This window comes from Bubalus bubalis, chromosome 2 (genome assembly GCF_019923935.1).
Source record: "Bubalus bubalis isolate 160015118507 breed Murrah chromosome 2, NDDB_SH_1, whole genome shotgun sequence".
NCBI lineage: Eukaryota > Metazoa > Chordata > Mammalia > Artiodactyla > Bovidae > Bubalus > Bubalus bubalis.
Window position 1 is genome coordinate 136,572,103 of NC_059158.1, and position 17,716 is coordinate 136,589,818.

General features: G+C 39.0%; 1 protein-coding gene across 1 annotated transcript in view; it reads right to left on the minus strand.

Moving 5' to 3' along the window:
• DNAH7 (dynein axonemal heavy chain 7) overlaps positions 1-17,716 on the minus strand; it is a 271,936-nt gene that overhangs the window by 41,222 nt on the left and 212,998 nt on the right. Inside the window, exons 55-58 of the mRNA XM_006078127.4 lie at positions 11,364-11,540; positions 10,483-10,644; positions 8,152-8,352; positions 2,165-2,326 (exon numbers count right to left, since the gene is read on the minus strand). Of these exons, the coding sequence (XP_006078189.4) occupies positions 2,165-2,326; positions 8,152-8,352; positions 10,483-10,644; positions 11,364-11,540 (702 nt within the window). The remainder of the gene's footprint in view (positions 1-2,164; positions 2,327-8,151; positions 8,353-10,482; positions 10,645-11,363; positions 11,541-17,716) is intronic.

Consider the following 17,716-nt stretch of genomic DNA (forward strand, 5'->3'; position numbering starts at 1 on the left):
ATAAGCGTGGTATCAACTGCATATCTGAGGTTATTGGTATTTCTCCTGGCAATCTTAATTCCAGCTTGTGCTTCTTCCAGCCCAGCGTTTCTCATGATGTACTCTGCATAGAAGTTAAATAAGCAGGGTGACAATATACAGCCTTGACTTACTCCTTTTCCTATTTGGAACCAGTCTGTTGGTCCATGTCCAGTTCTAACTGTTGCAAATCACTTATCCTTCACCAAACCTTTTCACCTATTTGTACTTTTTTAAACCTTTTTATTGCTGCTTCTTTATATCATCTACCTGAAAACCTTCTATTCATTGACTCCCAAGCAACTCCTCCTTTCTGGAACCTTCCCTGATCACATCCATTGAGTTGTTTACCTACTTGTTTGTGTTCAGATGCTTAAAAAGCTAGGGTGACCAAATAAACTATTGTCAAAAAACGTTAACACTTTGAGAATGAACGTGGGCACTAAAGATGATTAGTAATATGGAATTTAAAGTAGTGTGTGTGTGAGTAAATCTATTTTCATACTGGCAGAACTGTAAGTGGTTCTATTCAAACACTGCTTTTAAAATTATAAAGAAACTGAAGACAACCATTATAAAATTTCTGCTTCATATGGTCTCATAGATTTTTAATTTTTAAAGTAAAACTGTCTATAATGTTTTTCAAAGTTTCATTTTATGGTTACTTAATTTTAAATTGTTGACACTTTTAATTGACTCCACTACAGGTTTATAATATTTTAAATTAGAATATACTCTACAGATTTTTGAACAAATTGCTAATTAAAGGAGCTCCTCATTCTTTTTGTTTATATTGAAAACTCTATTTTACCTCAGATACTTCCACATGCACTATATCATTATACTTTTTGCCTCCATTCTTAGTATAATTTTAAAATAAATATTATTATAAGAAAGAAGTTCATCAAACCTATGCTTCTTTTGAATGCGTCACCAAATTTTAATGCTGCAAAATCAAAGGCCTTCTCAACTTATTTCATTTTAGTACAGAATACAAATTTGTCCACAGAAACACAGAAGACCAGATAAAATGTTCATTTTGGTTTAGATATGTTATTTGAACTCTTATTATTTATCTTGCTGGGTTTTTCCTTTGCTTTATAGAAAAAGAATTCAGTGACTTCCTGTTCGTAAACCTTTTTTAAAAAAATAATCACAATTCACTAAAAGTTTCAAAAACTAAAGTTTTTTTTTGATACACTTTTGATTGATTTAAAGATTTCCAAATAATTCTGAACAAAATTCGTGTAGGACACTTAGACTGACTTACCCAAACAGTTTTTTTTTTTTTTAATTCAAACATTAAAATCCAACTGATAAGTAGCAAAGAGAGAAAAAGCGTGTGTGCACATGGCTGTGACAGAGAGAGAACAAGAGAGACAGACAGAGAGAAGAGACAGAGCAGGGAGAGCAAGGGGGCAAAATGCGGCTGATATGACAACATGACTCCGTGGGCTTCTTCCCAGGATCTATACCTCACGTTAACACCACCGGCTTAAGTAGTTGTCTGATCTGGGACAAATGGCCCAAACTCTAGAAAAATAGTAGTATGACATTTCCCTCAAAATAAAGCCATGAACAGAGGGAAATCAGTCTTTTTTTTTTTTTTTTTTCCCCATTTTGGAGACTGGCTGATGTATGGTCTTCCCAAATCCTTTACAAAATACGTACAGTATTTTCAAATTGCCATAGGTGTGTATGTATCAAAATAAATGAGAAAACACATATTGTTAATAGATAAACTAACATCCTACCTACCTAGTAGGGCATTTATAATATCCTATTACAACAAAATCCTATTTAAAGAAATTTTGGGAAACTATCCTGCTATTCATTATTTTCCCCCTCACGGAAAAATCCTCTTGTTTATTTGTTTAAACAAAATAAACTGCACAGGAACAATTTTAAATTCCAAAGAGACAACAACTTTGTTTTAAGGCTGCAGTAGCTGATACAGCTTCTCATTGCTACCTAGGTCCCACCTCCTCTGTGACCACTGCGATACATTCAGAACCCTGTTAGCTAATGGATATCCTGCTATTCATTCTATAAAAGGAGAAATTAATCAGACGTCCTTGCTCAGTGTACAAACACTCTGTGATAAAGTGCACAACAGGTAATGTCCTTGCTGTAACTGTTAGAGTACCTCATACTGATTCAGGAACATGTGCAGCTGCTGTACGCTGATTCTGAGATCAGTCTCGTTGAACTCATAAGGAATATTCCACCCCAGGGGGCCAAACTTCCGTCTCTCTTGTACCAAAGCATGAAAGAAACAGAGGCCATATAGTAGTTTCTTGAATTCCTCCTGTAATGAGAAGAAATGGTATAGCAATCATTCTTTCTTCCCCAACATTGCATTATGCTTATCATACTTTAAAATCAAAGTAATTACTTTTGCTTATAAATATATCCATGTCAAAGTGAAACTAAAACAGAATTAACTTTTTCACTGGCTATTTAGGCAAAAATATGCTCATTTGTATACATGCTCAGTTGACACACACAGCTTCCACATACACCAGGTTTCAGAAAGTATAGTGAGCTTGTCTAATTCAATGTTACCTTATATATGTGTGTGTGTGTTTGTGAAGTCACTCAGTCGTGTCTGACTCTTTGCAACCCCATGGACTGTAGCCCACCAGGCTCCTCTGTCCATGGGATTCTCCAGACAAGAATACTGGAGTGGGTTGCCATTTCCTTCTCCAGATATATGATTATATATATGATTTTGGAGGATTTCAACTTAAGCACTGCGAGGCAAAAACTATGAATTCCAATGTTTGTTCCCAGATCAGCATGGAGAAATTTCAAAGGAGATAGTTCAAATCAATTGATAAACTCTACAAGCACTTTTGGATAGAAGCTTTGGGCAGCCTCACAGTGTTTATGTTACTACAGAAGTCCTATGTGCACGCGTGTGTGCATGCTCAGTCACTTCAGTCATGTCCAACCCTGTGTACTATAGCCCTCCAGGCTCCTCTGTCCATGGGATTCGCCAGGTAAGAATATTAGAGTGGGCTGCCATGCCCTCCTCCAGGGGATCTTCCCGACCCAGGGACTGAACCTGCATCGCCTGTGTCTTCTCCATTGGCAGGTGGATTATTTACCCCCTGAGCCACCTGAGAAGCCCATAAAAGTTCTAGAGTCACTGTCAAACACAAATTCAGTGTTGATTCAGAAATCAGAATGTACAATAAAATATGTTAATTATTTGTACCCTCCACAAGGATATAAAAATGGTCAAACTAGAGCCTGAGAAAGGATTTGTGAAGAGATTTCCTTGGAAAGTGCAGCTGCTGTACTGGGAGTCCCCTTGTCCTTATATCCAGGAAGAGGAGAAGAGTATGTTGGGTCCAAGCTACCAGGAAAGAATTCATGGGGCCACTCAGATAATTGATACATGCACCCTGCATCTGGGATAGAGTGCTGCTGCTGCTAAGTCGCTTCAGTCATGTCTGACTCTATGCGACCCCATGGACGGCAGCCCATGAGGCTCCCCTGTCCCTGGGATTCTCCAGGCAAGAACACTGGAGTGGGTTGCCACTTCTTTCTCCAATGCATGAAAGTGAAAAGTGAAAGTGAAGACACTCAGTCATGTCCGACTCTTAGCGACCCCATGGACTACAGCCTACCAGGCTCCTCCGTCCATGGGATTTTCCAGGCAAGAGTACTGGAGTGGGGTGCCATTGCCTTCTCCATGGGATAGAGGGGAAAAATGCAAAATTCATGCCTAGGAGTATGGAGCAGCCTATGGCCTCAGACTGTGGACTTTGGTGCAGAAATCAGTAGCTCTCCTTCACGTGATGGGCCAATCTGGAGTGAATCCCAAGGAGTAGACAGGGAGCTGGACTAGGAATGTCAGCCAGTGGTCATTTCAGTGATTTTCTTCTCAAGGGGACTTATGTCATGGGGCAAGGAAATCCCAACAGTAAGAGCTGGTATGAAGCGAAGGCTGGAGAATCAAAGGCTGAGAGGAGACAGCCAGATGAAAGGGAGGTGCTGTTGATGGAGTCACAGAGAAGTCAAGCAGCAAAGGGAGCCAAGGAAGAACCCCTGAGAGAACTCACAAGGCAGAAGCAGTCAGCTTCAAATCCCAGCCAAGTCAAAAGGGCTCCAGGCACATGAAAAGATGTTCAACATTGCTAATTATTAGAGAAATGTAAATCAAAAACCACAATGCAGTATTACCACCTCACACCAGTCAGAATGGCTATCAAGTAACAACAAGTAACAAATGCTGGAGAAAGTGAGGAAAAAATGGAACCCTTGTACACTGTTGGTAGGAATGTAAATTGGTAGAGCCACTATGGAAAACAGTACGGAGGTTCCTTCAAAAATTAAAAATAGAACTACCATATGATCTGGCAATTCCATTTATGGGTATATATCTGAAAGAAAAAGAAAATTCTAATTCAAAATGATATAATACGTGCACTCTATTTACAATAGGGTTCATGGCAGCCCTATTTACAACAGCCAAGACATGGAAACAACCCAGGCTTCCATCAACATATAATTGGCTTAAGAAGATATGATGTATACATGTACATAATGGAGTATCACTCAGCCATGAAAAGAATGGAATATTGACATTTGCAGCAACATGGATGAAATTAGAAAATATTTTACTTAGTGAAAAAAGTCAGATAGAGAAAAACAAATACAGTATGATATCACTTATATATGGAATCTAAAAAATAAAACAAATGGATCTATCTACAAAACAGAAACAGACTCACAGACACAGAAAACAAACTAATGGTTACCAAAGAAAAGAGGAAGGAGTATGGGATCAACAAACTAGTAAACATAAAATAAACATAAATCTCTCTGGTGGCTCAGATAATAAAGAACCTGGTTGCAATGCAAAAGACCCAGGTTTGACCCCTGGGAGAAGATCCCCTGGAGAAGGAAATACAACCCACTTCAGTATTCTTGCCTGGAAATTCCATGGACAGAGGAGCCTGGTGGGCTACAGTCTGTGGGGTCACAAAGAGTCAGATACGGCTGAGTGACTAACACTTTCACTTTCACACATGAAATAAACAACATGGATTTACTATATAGCACTTAGGAATTATATTCATTATAATAACCTACAATGGAATATAACCTGAAAAAAACTTAATCATTTTGCTGTATACCTGAAACTAGCACAGTATTATAAATAAACTACACTTCAACAGAAAAAGAGAAAGATGCCAACTCTATCCTTTTTCCCCTATGGTATGAAGCCTCACCAGGCTCAAGGTGAGATACTAGAGAGTAGAAACCTGCTTTTAATAAATGTTGAAATATCAATTAATATATCATGTTGCACCTTCTGACTTCTGATTCAAGACTGGCTCTGCAGTTTAAAATGACTCTAGGTCATTTAATTACCTGACACTAATCAGGAAAGCCAGGAGACTGCGCAAAGTTTTAACCAAGGGCAGGGTAAAGGTTGCCCCCATGGAATAAAATCGAAAGGGAAAGTGTGAGACGAGCGGAAAGGAGCATAAGTTTAACCACAGAGTGGGGAGAAGCAAAGTTAAACATGCTGTGCTGATTCTGCAACTCTTCTGGATATATTAGAGAACTGAGTAAATCAATAAATGTGTTGGGGGTGGGAGCCAGGCTTCTCACCATTGAAGAAGGGACATGTGAATATGGAATGAGGAAAAGCTGGAAAGAACCCAGGGTAGAGCAACAGAAATTGGAGGTATTGGTAGGAACTTGTTACTTCTAAAACATGTATATGAATGTCTGTGTGTGCACGGATTGATTGTCTGTATGCACTATATGTGTGTATGCAGATTTGCATACACATATTGTGATTACATGTATATGTTTCAAAGTTATCTCTAAAAGGATCAGAACTACAGACAATAAATGCTACATGTCTAACACCCAAATCTTGGTCTCTGATACCATTCCCCATGAAACAGGAACCAGCGCTCTTCAGAAAAATGGCTGGTTCCAAGACTGGGGTACAGATCAGCCTGGAGCAGCTTATAACAGAAAGAGAAATAATAGTAATAAGCAATGGGACCTATAACAAGTACAAAAGCAGCTCCTGCTGACCAATTCTGGACAAAACTTGAGCAAAAACCTTAGGAATAGTAATGAATTACTAACCACTGGAGAAGATGTAAAGAATTTATGAGTTCACACCTATAAAAGATAAATAGATGAGATAGAAGGGAGGGCCGCTGCTGACAACAGCATGTCAAGTGTCAAATGCGGAGGGAGTTCTGGAGTTGGAATCACCAGAGGAAATAAGTGGGTCCAGCAAGAATTATCACTGACTACTAAATCTGGGTCCCAGGTAGATTTTGATGAGGAAGAGGATATTTTCATGATCCAAAGTGTCTTCTCACAGACTATTCGTTGCAAGGGACAAAGCAGTTATTATAGAGTGAAGAAATCAGACCACACTTCGTCTGGGGGATCAAAATTAGTATCATCAGTGAGAGATAAATGGGCATTGCATGCCTCCCAGTACAAGCCTCTGAGGACATGACTTCTCCCCAGTCGCACTGGGGCTCGGAACTTGTAACCTAAAACTAATCTCAAGGAGTGAGACATGTTCTATTAAAAACAGTCCAGGGAGATGAATTCTTCAGAAATGCCAGGGCCATCAAAGACAAAGGAAGGCTGAGGTAAAGAAAAAGAAAATTCTAATTCAAAATGATATAATACGTGCACTTTTTTTTTGTCTCCTTTAAGGAGACAAAAGGAGACAAAAAAGACATGGCAACTAACTGTGATCCTAACTCTGAACCAATCCCCCGGTAAATCAGGGAAAATGTTCTAAAGGACATTACTTCATCAACTGACAAATTTGGGACACAAACACAAATTTGGGTAGATTAGATACAATAGTGTATCCCTGCTAAAATAATACTACAATAATAACTGTAATTGGATAAGGTAATATCTCTATTCTTAAGAAATAAGAAGACTGAAATATTTATCTAGGAATAAAGGGCAGTGACATATCTAACTTTCCTGCAGATGGTACATGTTAACAGGAAGCAAATATAAGTAAAGGGCACAGGGCTGTTCTTTATATTACTTTTATATTTGCAACTTTTCTGTGAGTTTAAAATTATTTCCAAATGAAAAGCTAAAATATATGAACTATGGTGTGCTGCTTTGGCATTTGAGATTTTTGGTTTGAATTTCAGTTCATAAATGCCTGGACTTCTCATGTTTGTGACAACTATTGGAGAGACCTATGGATCTAGAAAGAAGGGAGTGACATTTTGCAAAAGGGCTTCTGTCTAGCTATCATGTGCAGAAATGCCCTCACCACCTACCTGGGAGTAACCTGCTCTCTCTGGGCCAAATCAATGCAAAAGTTTGTCATACAGCAGGCCTTGAACTATAAAGGTCTGACTTACATTTAAATACAGGCTCCCCTTTTTTTTATTACCCCAGACTTTTGTTTAATGAAAGCACTTCTTTATTCTTAATGTTTTCTTTTGATGTGTATTTAAAACATATTCCAACATCAAGAGTGTGGGTTTTTTAATGGCAAAAACTTACCAAGGTTTATAACCCTCTTAAAAAGAAGTTCTTCCATTTTTAATTATGGCAAAACACTGAGAAACAATTTTAGGTCACAGACATTCACACATAGAATTCTAATCATGAAAACAGTGGGTGGTTTCCCTGCCTGCCTGGTGATGCTAAAAAAAAAAGGACCCTTATGAGTCCCATCAATCAGGGAGTAAAATCATTTTGGCTCTCATTATAGTTATATGGAGGAAATATTTTTATGTTTTAATTTAAAGATATGGCTTCAAATAGCAAAGGGCTCAGCTAATATCCTGAAACAGGATTCTCCAACCTTGCAGATTTGTATGGCGAATGGCTTGCAGCTGACTTTCTAAATAGAAGGCTGCATAATTAATAATACCCCACTAGATATCAGCTGAGCAGGGATGAGCCTAGTGGTAAGATTAAAATAAAATATTAATAAAATTGACTTCGGCACAGTCAATAACCAGTAATCAAAACCAACTGCACCGCAGTGCACGAGGCCTATTTAATTTGCAGTTTTACTCAGCACACACATCCAGGACCACAGGGGGCCACTTGAGTTGCTTTATGGGGCTGAGGTAACAAGACTTAGCCATTACTAACAGGCTTTTTGCAGCTGCCAAAGAACTCAGGGTCAGAGATCGGGTCCATGAGGTAGGAGCGAATGATATTAGCCCGTAAACCTTTCGGTGCTTCATTGGTCATTTTCACTCCATTCTGCAGCACAGACACGGGGAAATTTGGAGATGGGTAACTTGTCAGCCAAATTCGGAAATCTGGATGCGTTGTTTCTATGCTTAACTCCTGCAACAAAAACAAAAAGTCAGATACATAAGATACATAAAATGGAAGGAAAATCTCTGGATCATGTGGGCCAGAAGTGGGAGGAAACAGTTGTACAAAATAGGGCTTACTGCTGCAAATGAAGGCAAAAGCCTTAAAATCTAATACTGCCACCGAAAGGACATACGTCACTGGGAAGGCCCAGCGGGTTGCCACTCTCCCTGATACAATTAAAACACATGACCATAAAGTTTACAAAGGCATAACATAATTCAGAGTTGGCCATGACAAAGACTAAGACATTCCAAAAAATCTTGTGTCTTCACTGCTGTTGCTGAAATGTTTATAGAAATACTTCTGTGCCCCAGAGCCATATTAAGAATGATGTCCTCTTGCTGTAGCCAAGCTGTGAGAATAAGCCACACACTCAGATAAATCAACATTAAGCCAAGCAGGGATGAACAAAAAGGGGGAGGTTTGAAAGACAATAACTGGTGTATCCTGAAGCACTAAACCACACCATTATTAGCGATACCTGTTTATGGGGACAGTAAGGCCTGCTAGGAGGATAAAGGATGACAGAACGCTCACGACTGTTGTGAAGGCACCATCAGGCCTTGGAATAATATCACCGGGCTTTCCCTCTCTCCCGTTCCACTAACTCCTCCCAACTGTCCGTGTCAGTCATATCTGTGCTTTTTAAATTGCAAATCTTTATCAGTAAAAAAAAATTTTGAGCATTCATGTGGTAAAGGGGTGGTTTGGGAGATTGGAAGGATGCTTTTTAATGAACAGTGAAGGTGCCATCCTTTTCTCCTACTGGCTGGCCTATGCCTGGTGACTTAGGTAGCATGACTCCTGGGACTTTGGGTCAATTTCACTCTTCATTGAAGGCAGCTCTTGTCTCTTGGATTGGCTCTCTAATGGGTATATGATATGATTTGACAGGCCAAGAGAACAACCCAGAGACAGAGGAACTGTGAGGAAACAGGCACAAACATAAAGCCTCTAATATAAGGCCCAAAGCATGAGAAGATGTTAGTAAGGCAAAAAATACTAAAGAAGTTTTTCAGATAGAAATAAGATTTATTATGGAGGCCTACATTCTCGAGAAAGCATGTTCTCCCAATGAAAGTGAAAAAAAGGCCAAGTGGCTGGAGCACAGAAGTCAAGACAGAAATGCCTGAGAAGCAGGCAATGCTCAGATGAAGAAACCATGATGGGGGCATGAACATTGTCTTCACACAATGGAAAGCCATGGAAAGGCTCTAAGCAGTGAAGCATTATTCATTCACAAGTTCAGTAATTATTGACTGATTATGTCCCATGAGCCAGGCATTATTCAAGGTGCTAGAGGTAAACCAGGGAACAAAAACAGTGCATGCTTACAATCTAGTGGGAGATAGAAAAAGCAAAATGGTGACAAGTGGCATAAAGAACACCACAGTCTGCTCCTTAGTGTCAGGTGGATGTCTGGATAATGCAAGTTCTATCAGTTTAAGCCTGAAGGACTGTAAGTGAGGAGAGGGCTAGAGTCATGGGTAGTTATTTGGACACATTTTTCTCTGTTGAAACCAAGTGCCAGGTTTTCTGTTTACTCAGCTGAGCTACATGGAGTTTTCTTTCTGGAATCTCTGACCACAGAGAGAGGGAAGTATCATGACCCACTACAACAGGTGGGTGGGAGGAGTGCTCTTCTGGTTTCAGATTCAGCCTTGTGGCAGAGTGACAGGCTTTGTGGGTGAGAAGTGAATTTCAGAAAAGTTACATCCTGAAGCCTTCCGGTTTAGAGGAGCCACATGAATTTCCCCCGAAAAGCTTTTTTCATTGTTTTTGGTCCACTGCTGTAAAAAGTAAATTGCTTTCTATTTACCCTGTGGTTTATTCTTATCTTTGAGGCTGTGCCTCTGGATGAAGGATATTTCTGACCCATGGGATGAGAACTCGCCCTTAGTAGGAGGAATTAGGCAAGGCCTGGCCATGGGCTGTCCTCCCGCTCCCAACTTGAGCCCACATCCCCTAAAATCCAGCCAGGCCACTAAACCTGCAACCCACAAATCACAGGACAGGAGTGGAATTACTTAAATGGTATATGCATCACTAATTACACTGGGAGACTACCATCTCATCAAAATAAGCTTGCATTTTTACCTCGCAAACTTTCTCAAGGGTTGGCATCCAAGAGGTGGCAAGGTGACAATTCTGAAGAACAACCCATGTGCCTTCTTTGACAGCTTTTTCTAACATCTTCATTGCTATGGGCCCTTGGCCTTGACCGAGAGATAAAGAGCTAAGTTTTGTTCCTCCGTATCCCTGTATAAGGATAGTGAAGATGTCATTTAAAATCAAATTCTGAAGAAGAATCAATATTATCATCACAGGAAATGCTCATATTAAATACATTAAAATTTAATCATGCTGCATCCCTCAGAGCTCCCAAGCACACACAGCTCTAGAAAACTTTTCCTGATTAAGAAGCCAATAAACAGATACAACACAAGCCAGTGCATGAAGGAAACAGTCATGGCAATAAACGAAACATCCTGTAGGGTCTTTGGCTGCTGAGATAAGAGGCAGAAAAAAGTTAAACAGACTTTCAATATGAGGAGATGAACAAGCCCTGCTATCATGGAGCAGCTCCTAAAATTCAAAGCTGAAAACTATGAATAAAGAGATGAACTTACTCCAGTCTCCTCCAGATCTTTGAATAATTATATCTTAACTAATTTGGTTACTTGCATAAAGTTCAGGTAAAAATACCTATTAGCCTCTAATTTCCATTCAAGTTCATTTAAGGAAATCTGTGGGAATGTTTGCCTGGAATTCATTTCTCCTATATCCTTATTCATCTACACTTTTGGGAGATGGTGTCTGTGACTCCCGTCTATTTCTAGAACAATTACCATCTGAATGCCACAGTGGAAGAGTCTTTGAGTTATGGGAGCAGTAGAGGAGAATGCCCTGTCTGAATAGCCACAGTTTATTGACACAAGCAGGTAGAAGCAGCTGAAAACAATAGAGTTTTAAGGTACCTGATCATCAGCAAATTTCAGAAGGGCAGCCATAGGATCCGCTCCAGGAGACAGTACGAATATCAGGGGTGCGCAGCAGTTACTGTCTGCAAATGCCTTGGAGAGATCAAATGGGGGTGGTTCAATGAATGCACGCCCCAATCTGTTGGTTATAAATTCTTGCAGCATTGGAATAACCTAGAAAGGGAAAAGAAAGGATTTGAAGGAATATTTGAAATCTGCCTAAAACCTTAAAAACTTCATATTCAAAGGTATTTTATAATAAAAGACTCTCCATTTGTTTGTGTATTTGTAAACATTGATAAAGAGTCAAAGGCACAGTTGTCTTTTAGATGGAAAGTATACATTATTTAAACAATAAAAGGTGGGTGATATATGTACATATACATATATACATATATATATACCTTAAAAACAGTGTTGGTCCTGATGTGGATATATGTGCAGGTAAATGTGTGTATTGAGAAAGAGGGAGAGAGGGAAAGAAAGACTGAGTGTGTGAGGGTTGTGTGTGAGGGTTGGGAGACAAGAAACAGTGAAGGAATATCTTTACTTAAATATCTTTACTTAAATGTTTTTAATGTCTCCACAATTAGATTCATTCAAACATGGGAAGGTATGAATAACCAAGACATGGAACTAACCTAAATGTCCCTTGACAGATGAATGGATAAAGAAGATGTGGTACATATCCACCCAAAACTATCACAACATTGTTATCAGCTATGTTGTTGTTTTGTTCAGTTGCTAAATTGTGTCTGACTCTTTGCAACCCCATCAACTATAGCACATCAGGCTTCTCTGTCCTTCACCATCTCCCTGAGTTTGCTCAAACCCATGTCCATTGAGTCAGTGATATCATCTAATCATCTTTTCCTCTGTCACCCCCTTCTCCTCTTGCCCTCAATTTTCCCCAGCATCAAGGTCTTTTCCAATGAGTCAGCTCTTTGCATCAGGAGGCCAAAGTATTGGAGCTTCAGCTTCAACATCAGTCCTTCCAATGAATATTCAGGACTGATTTCCTTTAGGATGGAATGATTTGATCTTCTTGTAGTCCAAGGGACTCTCAAGAGTCTTCTCCAACACCACAGTTTGAAAGCATCAATTCTTTGGCACTCAGCCTTCTTTATGGTCAAACTCTCACATCCATCAGATCAGATCAGATCAGTCGCTCAGTCGTGTCTGACTCTTTGTGACCCCATGAATCACAGCACGCCAGGCCTCCCTGTCCATCACCAACTCCCGGAGTTCACCCAAACTCACGTCCATCGAGTCAGTGATGCCATCCAGCCATCTCATCCTCTGTCGTCCCCTTCTCCTCCTGCCCCCAATCCCTCCCAGCATCAGAGTCTTTTCCAATGAGTCAACTCTTCGCATGAGGTGGCCAAAGTGCTGGAGTTTCAGCTTTAGCATCATTCCTTCCAAAGAAATCCCAGGGCTGATCTCCTTGCAGTCCAAAGGACTCTCAAGAGTCTTCTCCAACACCACAGTTCAAAAGCATCAATTCTTCAGTGCTCAGCCTTCTTCACAGTCCAACTCTCACATCCATACATGACCACAGGAAAAACCACAGCCTTGACTAGACGAACCTTTGTTGGAAAAGTAATGTCTCTGCTTTTGAATATGCTATCTAGGTTGGTCATAACTTTCAAACCATAGCTTTGACTATATGGACCTTTGTCAGCAAAGTGATACCTCTGCTTTTTAAAACACTGTCTACGTTTGACATAGCTATTCTGCCAAGAAGTAAGTGTCTTTTAATTTCATGTGTCTTTTAATTCACCATCTGCATTGATTTTGGAGCCCCCCCAAAAAGAAATATGACACTGTTTCAAAATTTCCCCCATCTACTTTCCATGAAGTGGTAGGACCAGCTATGTTCCAATACAAAATTAAAACTTTTCAAAAAGATGTGGTACATATGTACAATGGAATACTATTCAGCTATAAAAAAGAATGGAGTAATGCCATTTGCAGAAACATGGAGGAGCCAGAGATTATCACACTAAGTGAAGTTGGAGAATGGCAAATATCATATGCTATCACTTACACGTGGAATCTAAAATACAATACAAGTAAACTTATTTACAACAGAAACAGACTCACAAACACACAAAACAATGTTATGGTTATCAAAGAGGAAAGGAGGTGAGAGAGGGATAAATTAGTTCAGGATTAGCTGATACACACTGCTGTATATAAAATAGATAAACAACAAAATCCTACTCTATACCACAGGGAACTATATTCAATATCCTATAATAAACCATAATGAAAAAGAATCTGAAAATGAACATATATATATGTATAACTGAATCACTTTGGTGTATACCAAAAATTAATGCAATACTCTAAGTCAACTGTACATCAGTACAAAATTTAAAACTACAGAGAGGTATAGAAGAGTAATAACAAATGTGTAAATGCCACAATGGCATGGATATACCTAAGGAGATTACTCATATATTGTTCCTATACAATAAAAATCTACTGAGTAAATGAATAAATTAGGATGCTCTCTTTTATGAAGGTGGGACTCTAATTATAGAAATTCTAAAAAATATTACTGAACAATAAATTCACCTATGCATAAAGTTTCTATTCCAAGGAAATTATTTCATGTTTCAGATATTTTGAATGGGAACAGATATCAAGCTGATGGTAGAAAACTGAAAATATCCTCACTTCCTGTCTCAGACCTTGTCCTTGCCCTTTTCCCTATTATTCTTTTCCTATGGCTGTCTTTTCTCCCTAGGTTAAGAACAATAACAATTAACAAACAACAAAAAAATAGTTTTTAATAACCTCTCTCCTCTCAAGGCTAACCTCTTCACTGAATTATAATTTTACAAACAAATCGAAAGCACATGACTTTTAAGTACATGGTTTCACTTTTAGGAAGTCTGAGCTCTGAGTGTTTCAGGCCAGGGTCATTCACTGAATTTGTGCAAACATGGCAGATGGGAAGTGAGTCTTCTCGTAGTACAGGAAGACCCAGTTAGGGGTGCTCAAATGATAATTTTCATTGTTTCATTTTTAACATTAAAACTGAATAAGATCATAGAAATTGTGGACTTGTGGATACAGTGGGAGAAGGAAAGGGTGGGACGAATTGAGAGTAGATTGACATATATACACTACCCTGTGTAAAATAGCTAGCTAGCGGGAAGCTGCCGTATGACACAGAGAATTCAGATTGGTGTTCCGTGATAACCTAGAGGGGTGAGACGGGGGAGGGAGGCTCAAGATAGGGGGAATACATGTATACTTACAGCTGACTCATGCTGTTATACAGCAAACACCAACACAACATTGTAAAGCAGTTGTGTGTGTGTGTGTGTGTGTGTGTGTTAGTTGTTCAAGTCGTGTTCAGCTCTTTGTGACCCCATGAACTGTAGCCTGCCAGGCTCTTCTGTCCATGGCATTTTCTCCTCCATTTAAAAAAATTAAAACACAATAGTCAACACAAAAATTAAAAAAAAACAAAAAAAAACAACTGAATGAGACCAGCTGTTCCCAAGACTAAACAGTAACTTCTGAGGCAAATGAAACTGCAAGCTATTCAATTTGGAAGGTGATGGAATTGGGTTTGCTTCTGCAATCTGATTATGCAAGCGTAAGAACTATAAAATAAAATCTGTCAGGAACAAAAATTACAGACTAATTTAGGCACCCATCTTCCCAAAGGCAGAAAAGAAGTTTGTGGTCTTCTATGTATGTTTTTCTGTGTCTTTCAAGTTCCTACAAGATTTATCTGAGGTTAGAGAAACATATTAGTTTATATTTGACAAGTTTCTTATTAAAAGCTATTTAATTTGCTTTTTGTTTACAGTCCAGAAGGAGAAAACTGTGGCCAGAAGCTCTTCATTTTGTAAATGGGCTCAAAACATTCCATACCTCAGTATTTATACATCTGATATGCTTTTGTCAATAAAGCAGTTAAACTATTGAAATCCAAGGAAAGTGCAAACATTTCATTTTTCCTACTGGTGGTTTAGTGAAAATCTTTTACATTTTTCCAAACTATGGCATTAGAGAACCTAGCATTTGTGGCTTCTTACCATGGGATGGAGTCGGTTTTGAAGGGAGAGCCGTGGAAAGGAGACAGAAAAAAACTATGGTGACAAATAATATATATTTTATATTAGAGATCAAACAATTACAGATTTCCCTAGTGGAGATATATATCTCATGACTTAGAGATAGCAAAGAAATAAAATCTAAATATTTATGTAGTACTAGCCCAATTGTTGGGAGAAGGCAATGGCACCCCACTCCAGTACTGTTGCCTGGAAAATCCCATGGATGGAGGAGCCTGGTGGGCTGCAGTCCATGGGGTCGCTAAGAGTCTGACACGACTAAGCGACTTCACTTTCACTTTCCACTTTCATGCATTGGAGAAGGAAATGGCAACCCACTCCAGTGTTCTTGCCTGGAGAATCCCAGGGACGGGGGAGCCTGGTGGGCTGCAGTCCATGGGGTCTCACAGAGTCGGACACGACTGAAGTGACTTAGCACCAGCAGCAGCAGCCCAATTGTTAGCCTTATATAGCACTGTTCCTTTCTTTGGCATGCTAATACCATTTTTGCTTTGGAAAATTATTCTTTTCAAAGCATAATACTATAGTCATATATCATTTTTAAATACATAGTTCCAAAATCAGTGATTTATGACTAGGAATTAAAGTACCTGGTAACAGCAAGATTGAAGGGTTTGAGGTTGCAAGTATAAAAGAGCATACTAATAATTATTTCTATATTAAGGATTGTAGGTATGATGGTATAGATAATGGTAACTAGTTTCTTTACCATCTGACCCATGAAAGATGTCCAAAAAGTATTAGTCACTCAGTCATGTCTGACTCTTTTGTGATCCCATGAACAGTAGCCTTCCATGCACCTCTGTCCATGGGATTTCCTAGGCAAGAATACTGCTGCAGTGGGTAGCCGTTCCCTTCTCCAGGAGATCTTCCCAACCCAGGGATCGAACCCAGGTCTCTTGCATTGCAGGTGGGTTCTTTACCATCTGAGCTACCAGGGAAATCTGATAATTATTTATATATTAAGGATTACAGGTATGATAGTATAGGAAATGGTAACTAATTAAATGGTAACTAGTTAACTTAGGATAAATTGAATTATGCTATAGTAGCAAACAACTTCAAGACTTCAGTGGTTTAACACAACAAAAGCTTACCATCTCAGAAAAGTCATCTGAGTGTCCAGGCAACAAACTCTCCCTGCTCTGACTCAGCATTCCAGCCTGTTTATGGCGCTTAAATATCAACATGTGATTCCACAATTTTGATGGCAAGAGGAATATTCTGGAGAATCTCACAATGATAGCTAAATGCTTCCACCCTGACACTTATGCTCACATTTTACTGGCCAAAACAAGGTTAATGGCCACAATGCCCCCACCTCGAGTATACACAGGAGAGAACCAGGAATACTGCTGAGAAGTATTAATGTTTACACTCTTCCACCCATGCAAAGAAAACTCTAGAGAAGATATGGAAACATATAAGAAAAAGTTATAACACACAGTGCTAAAGCATTCTGCAGAGGAGTTAAGAGAGTTAAGAGAAGTAGGACTGTAAGATTAATCTCGACTGATTCAAAAAATGAACAAAAGTCCCTCAGCTTGACTATCTAAATTTCCCAGCTCCCTCATACTCACTTGAAAAAGAGAGTGACTATGGAAAATAATATTTGATCTATTTGGTACTCAATGTATTTTCAGATTAAAATGTCAAATTTTTTTTTTAATTTTATTTTATTTTTAAACTTTACATAACTGTATTAGTTTTGCCAAATATCAAAATGAATCCGCCACAGGTATACATGTGTTCCCCATCCTGAACCCTCCTCCCTCCTCCCTCCTCCCTCCCCATTCCATCCCTCTGGGTCGTCCCAGTGCACCAGCCCCAATCATCCAGTATCGTGCATTGAACCTGGACTGGCAACTCATTTCATTTTTAAAAACAAACTGGGGAAAAGAAATTTATAGATGAAACTGCTGCAGTTAGGAATCGGGTCATTAATCACTTTTAACTAAACAATATAGACTATGATCAGAAACTTCTCTGTCAAACATTGAGGGAAGAAAGTTAATGGTACACAGAGAGCCATTTAGTGTAACAGTTTTTATCTTAGAAAACAAAGTAAAAAATCTTTGAAAATTAAAAAAAAAGTTTTAAAGGAAGAAGTCATATTAGACAAGAGTTTGAACTATTTCATATTCTTTCATATTTAATATTTGCAGTGAAAACTTCTGAGGCTTAACGCTAATAGTTTCAGTGAAGATTCATTTTTAAAAGGGCCCCAAGCTGCAGTTAAATAATGATCTTCAA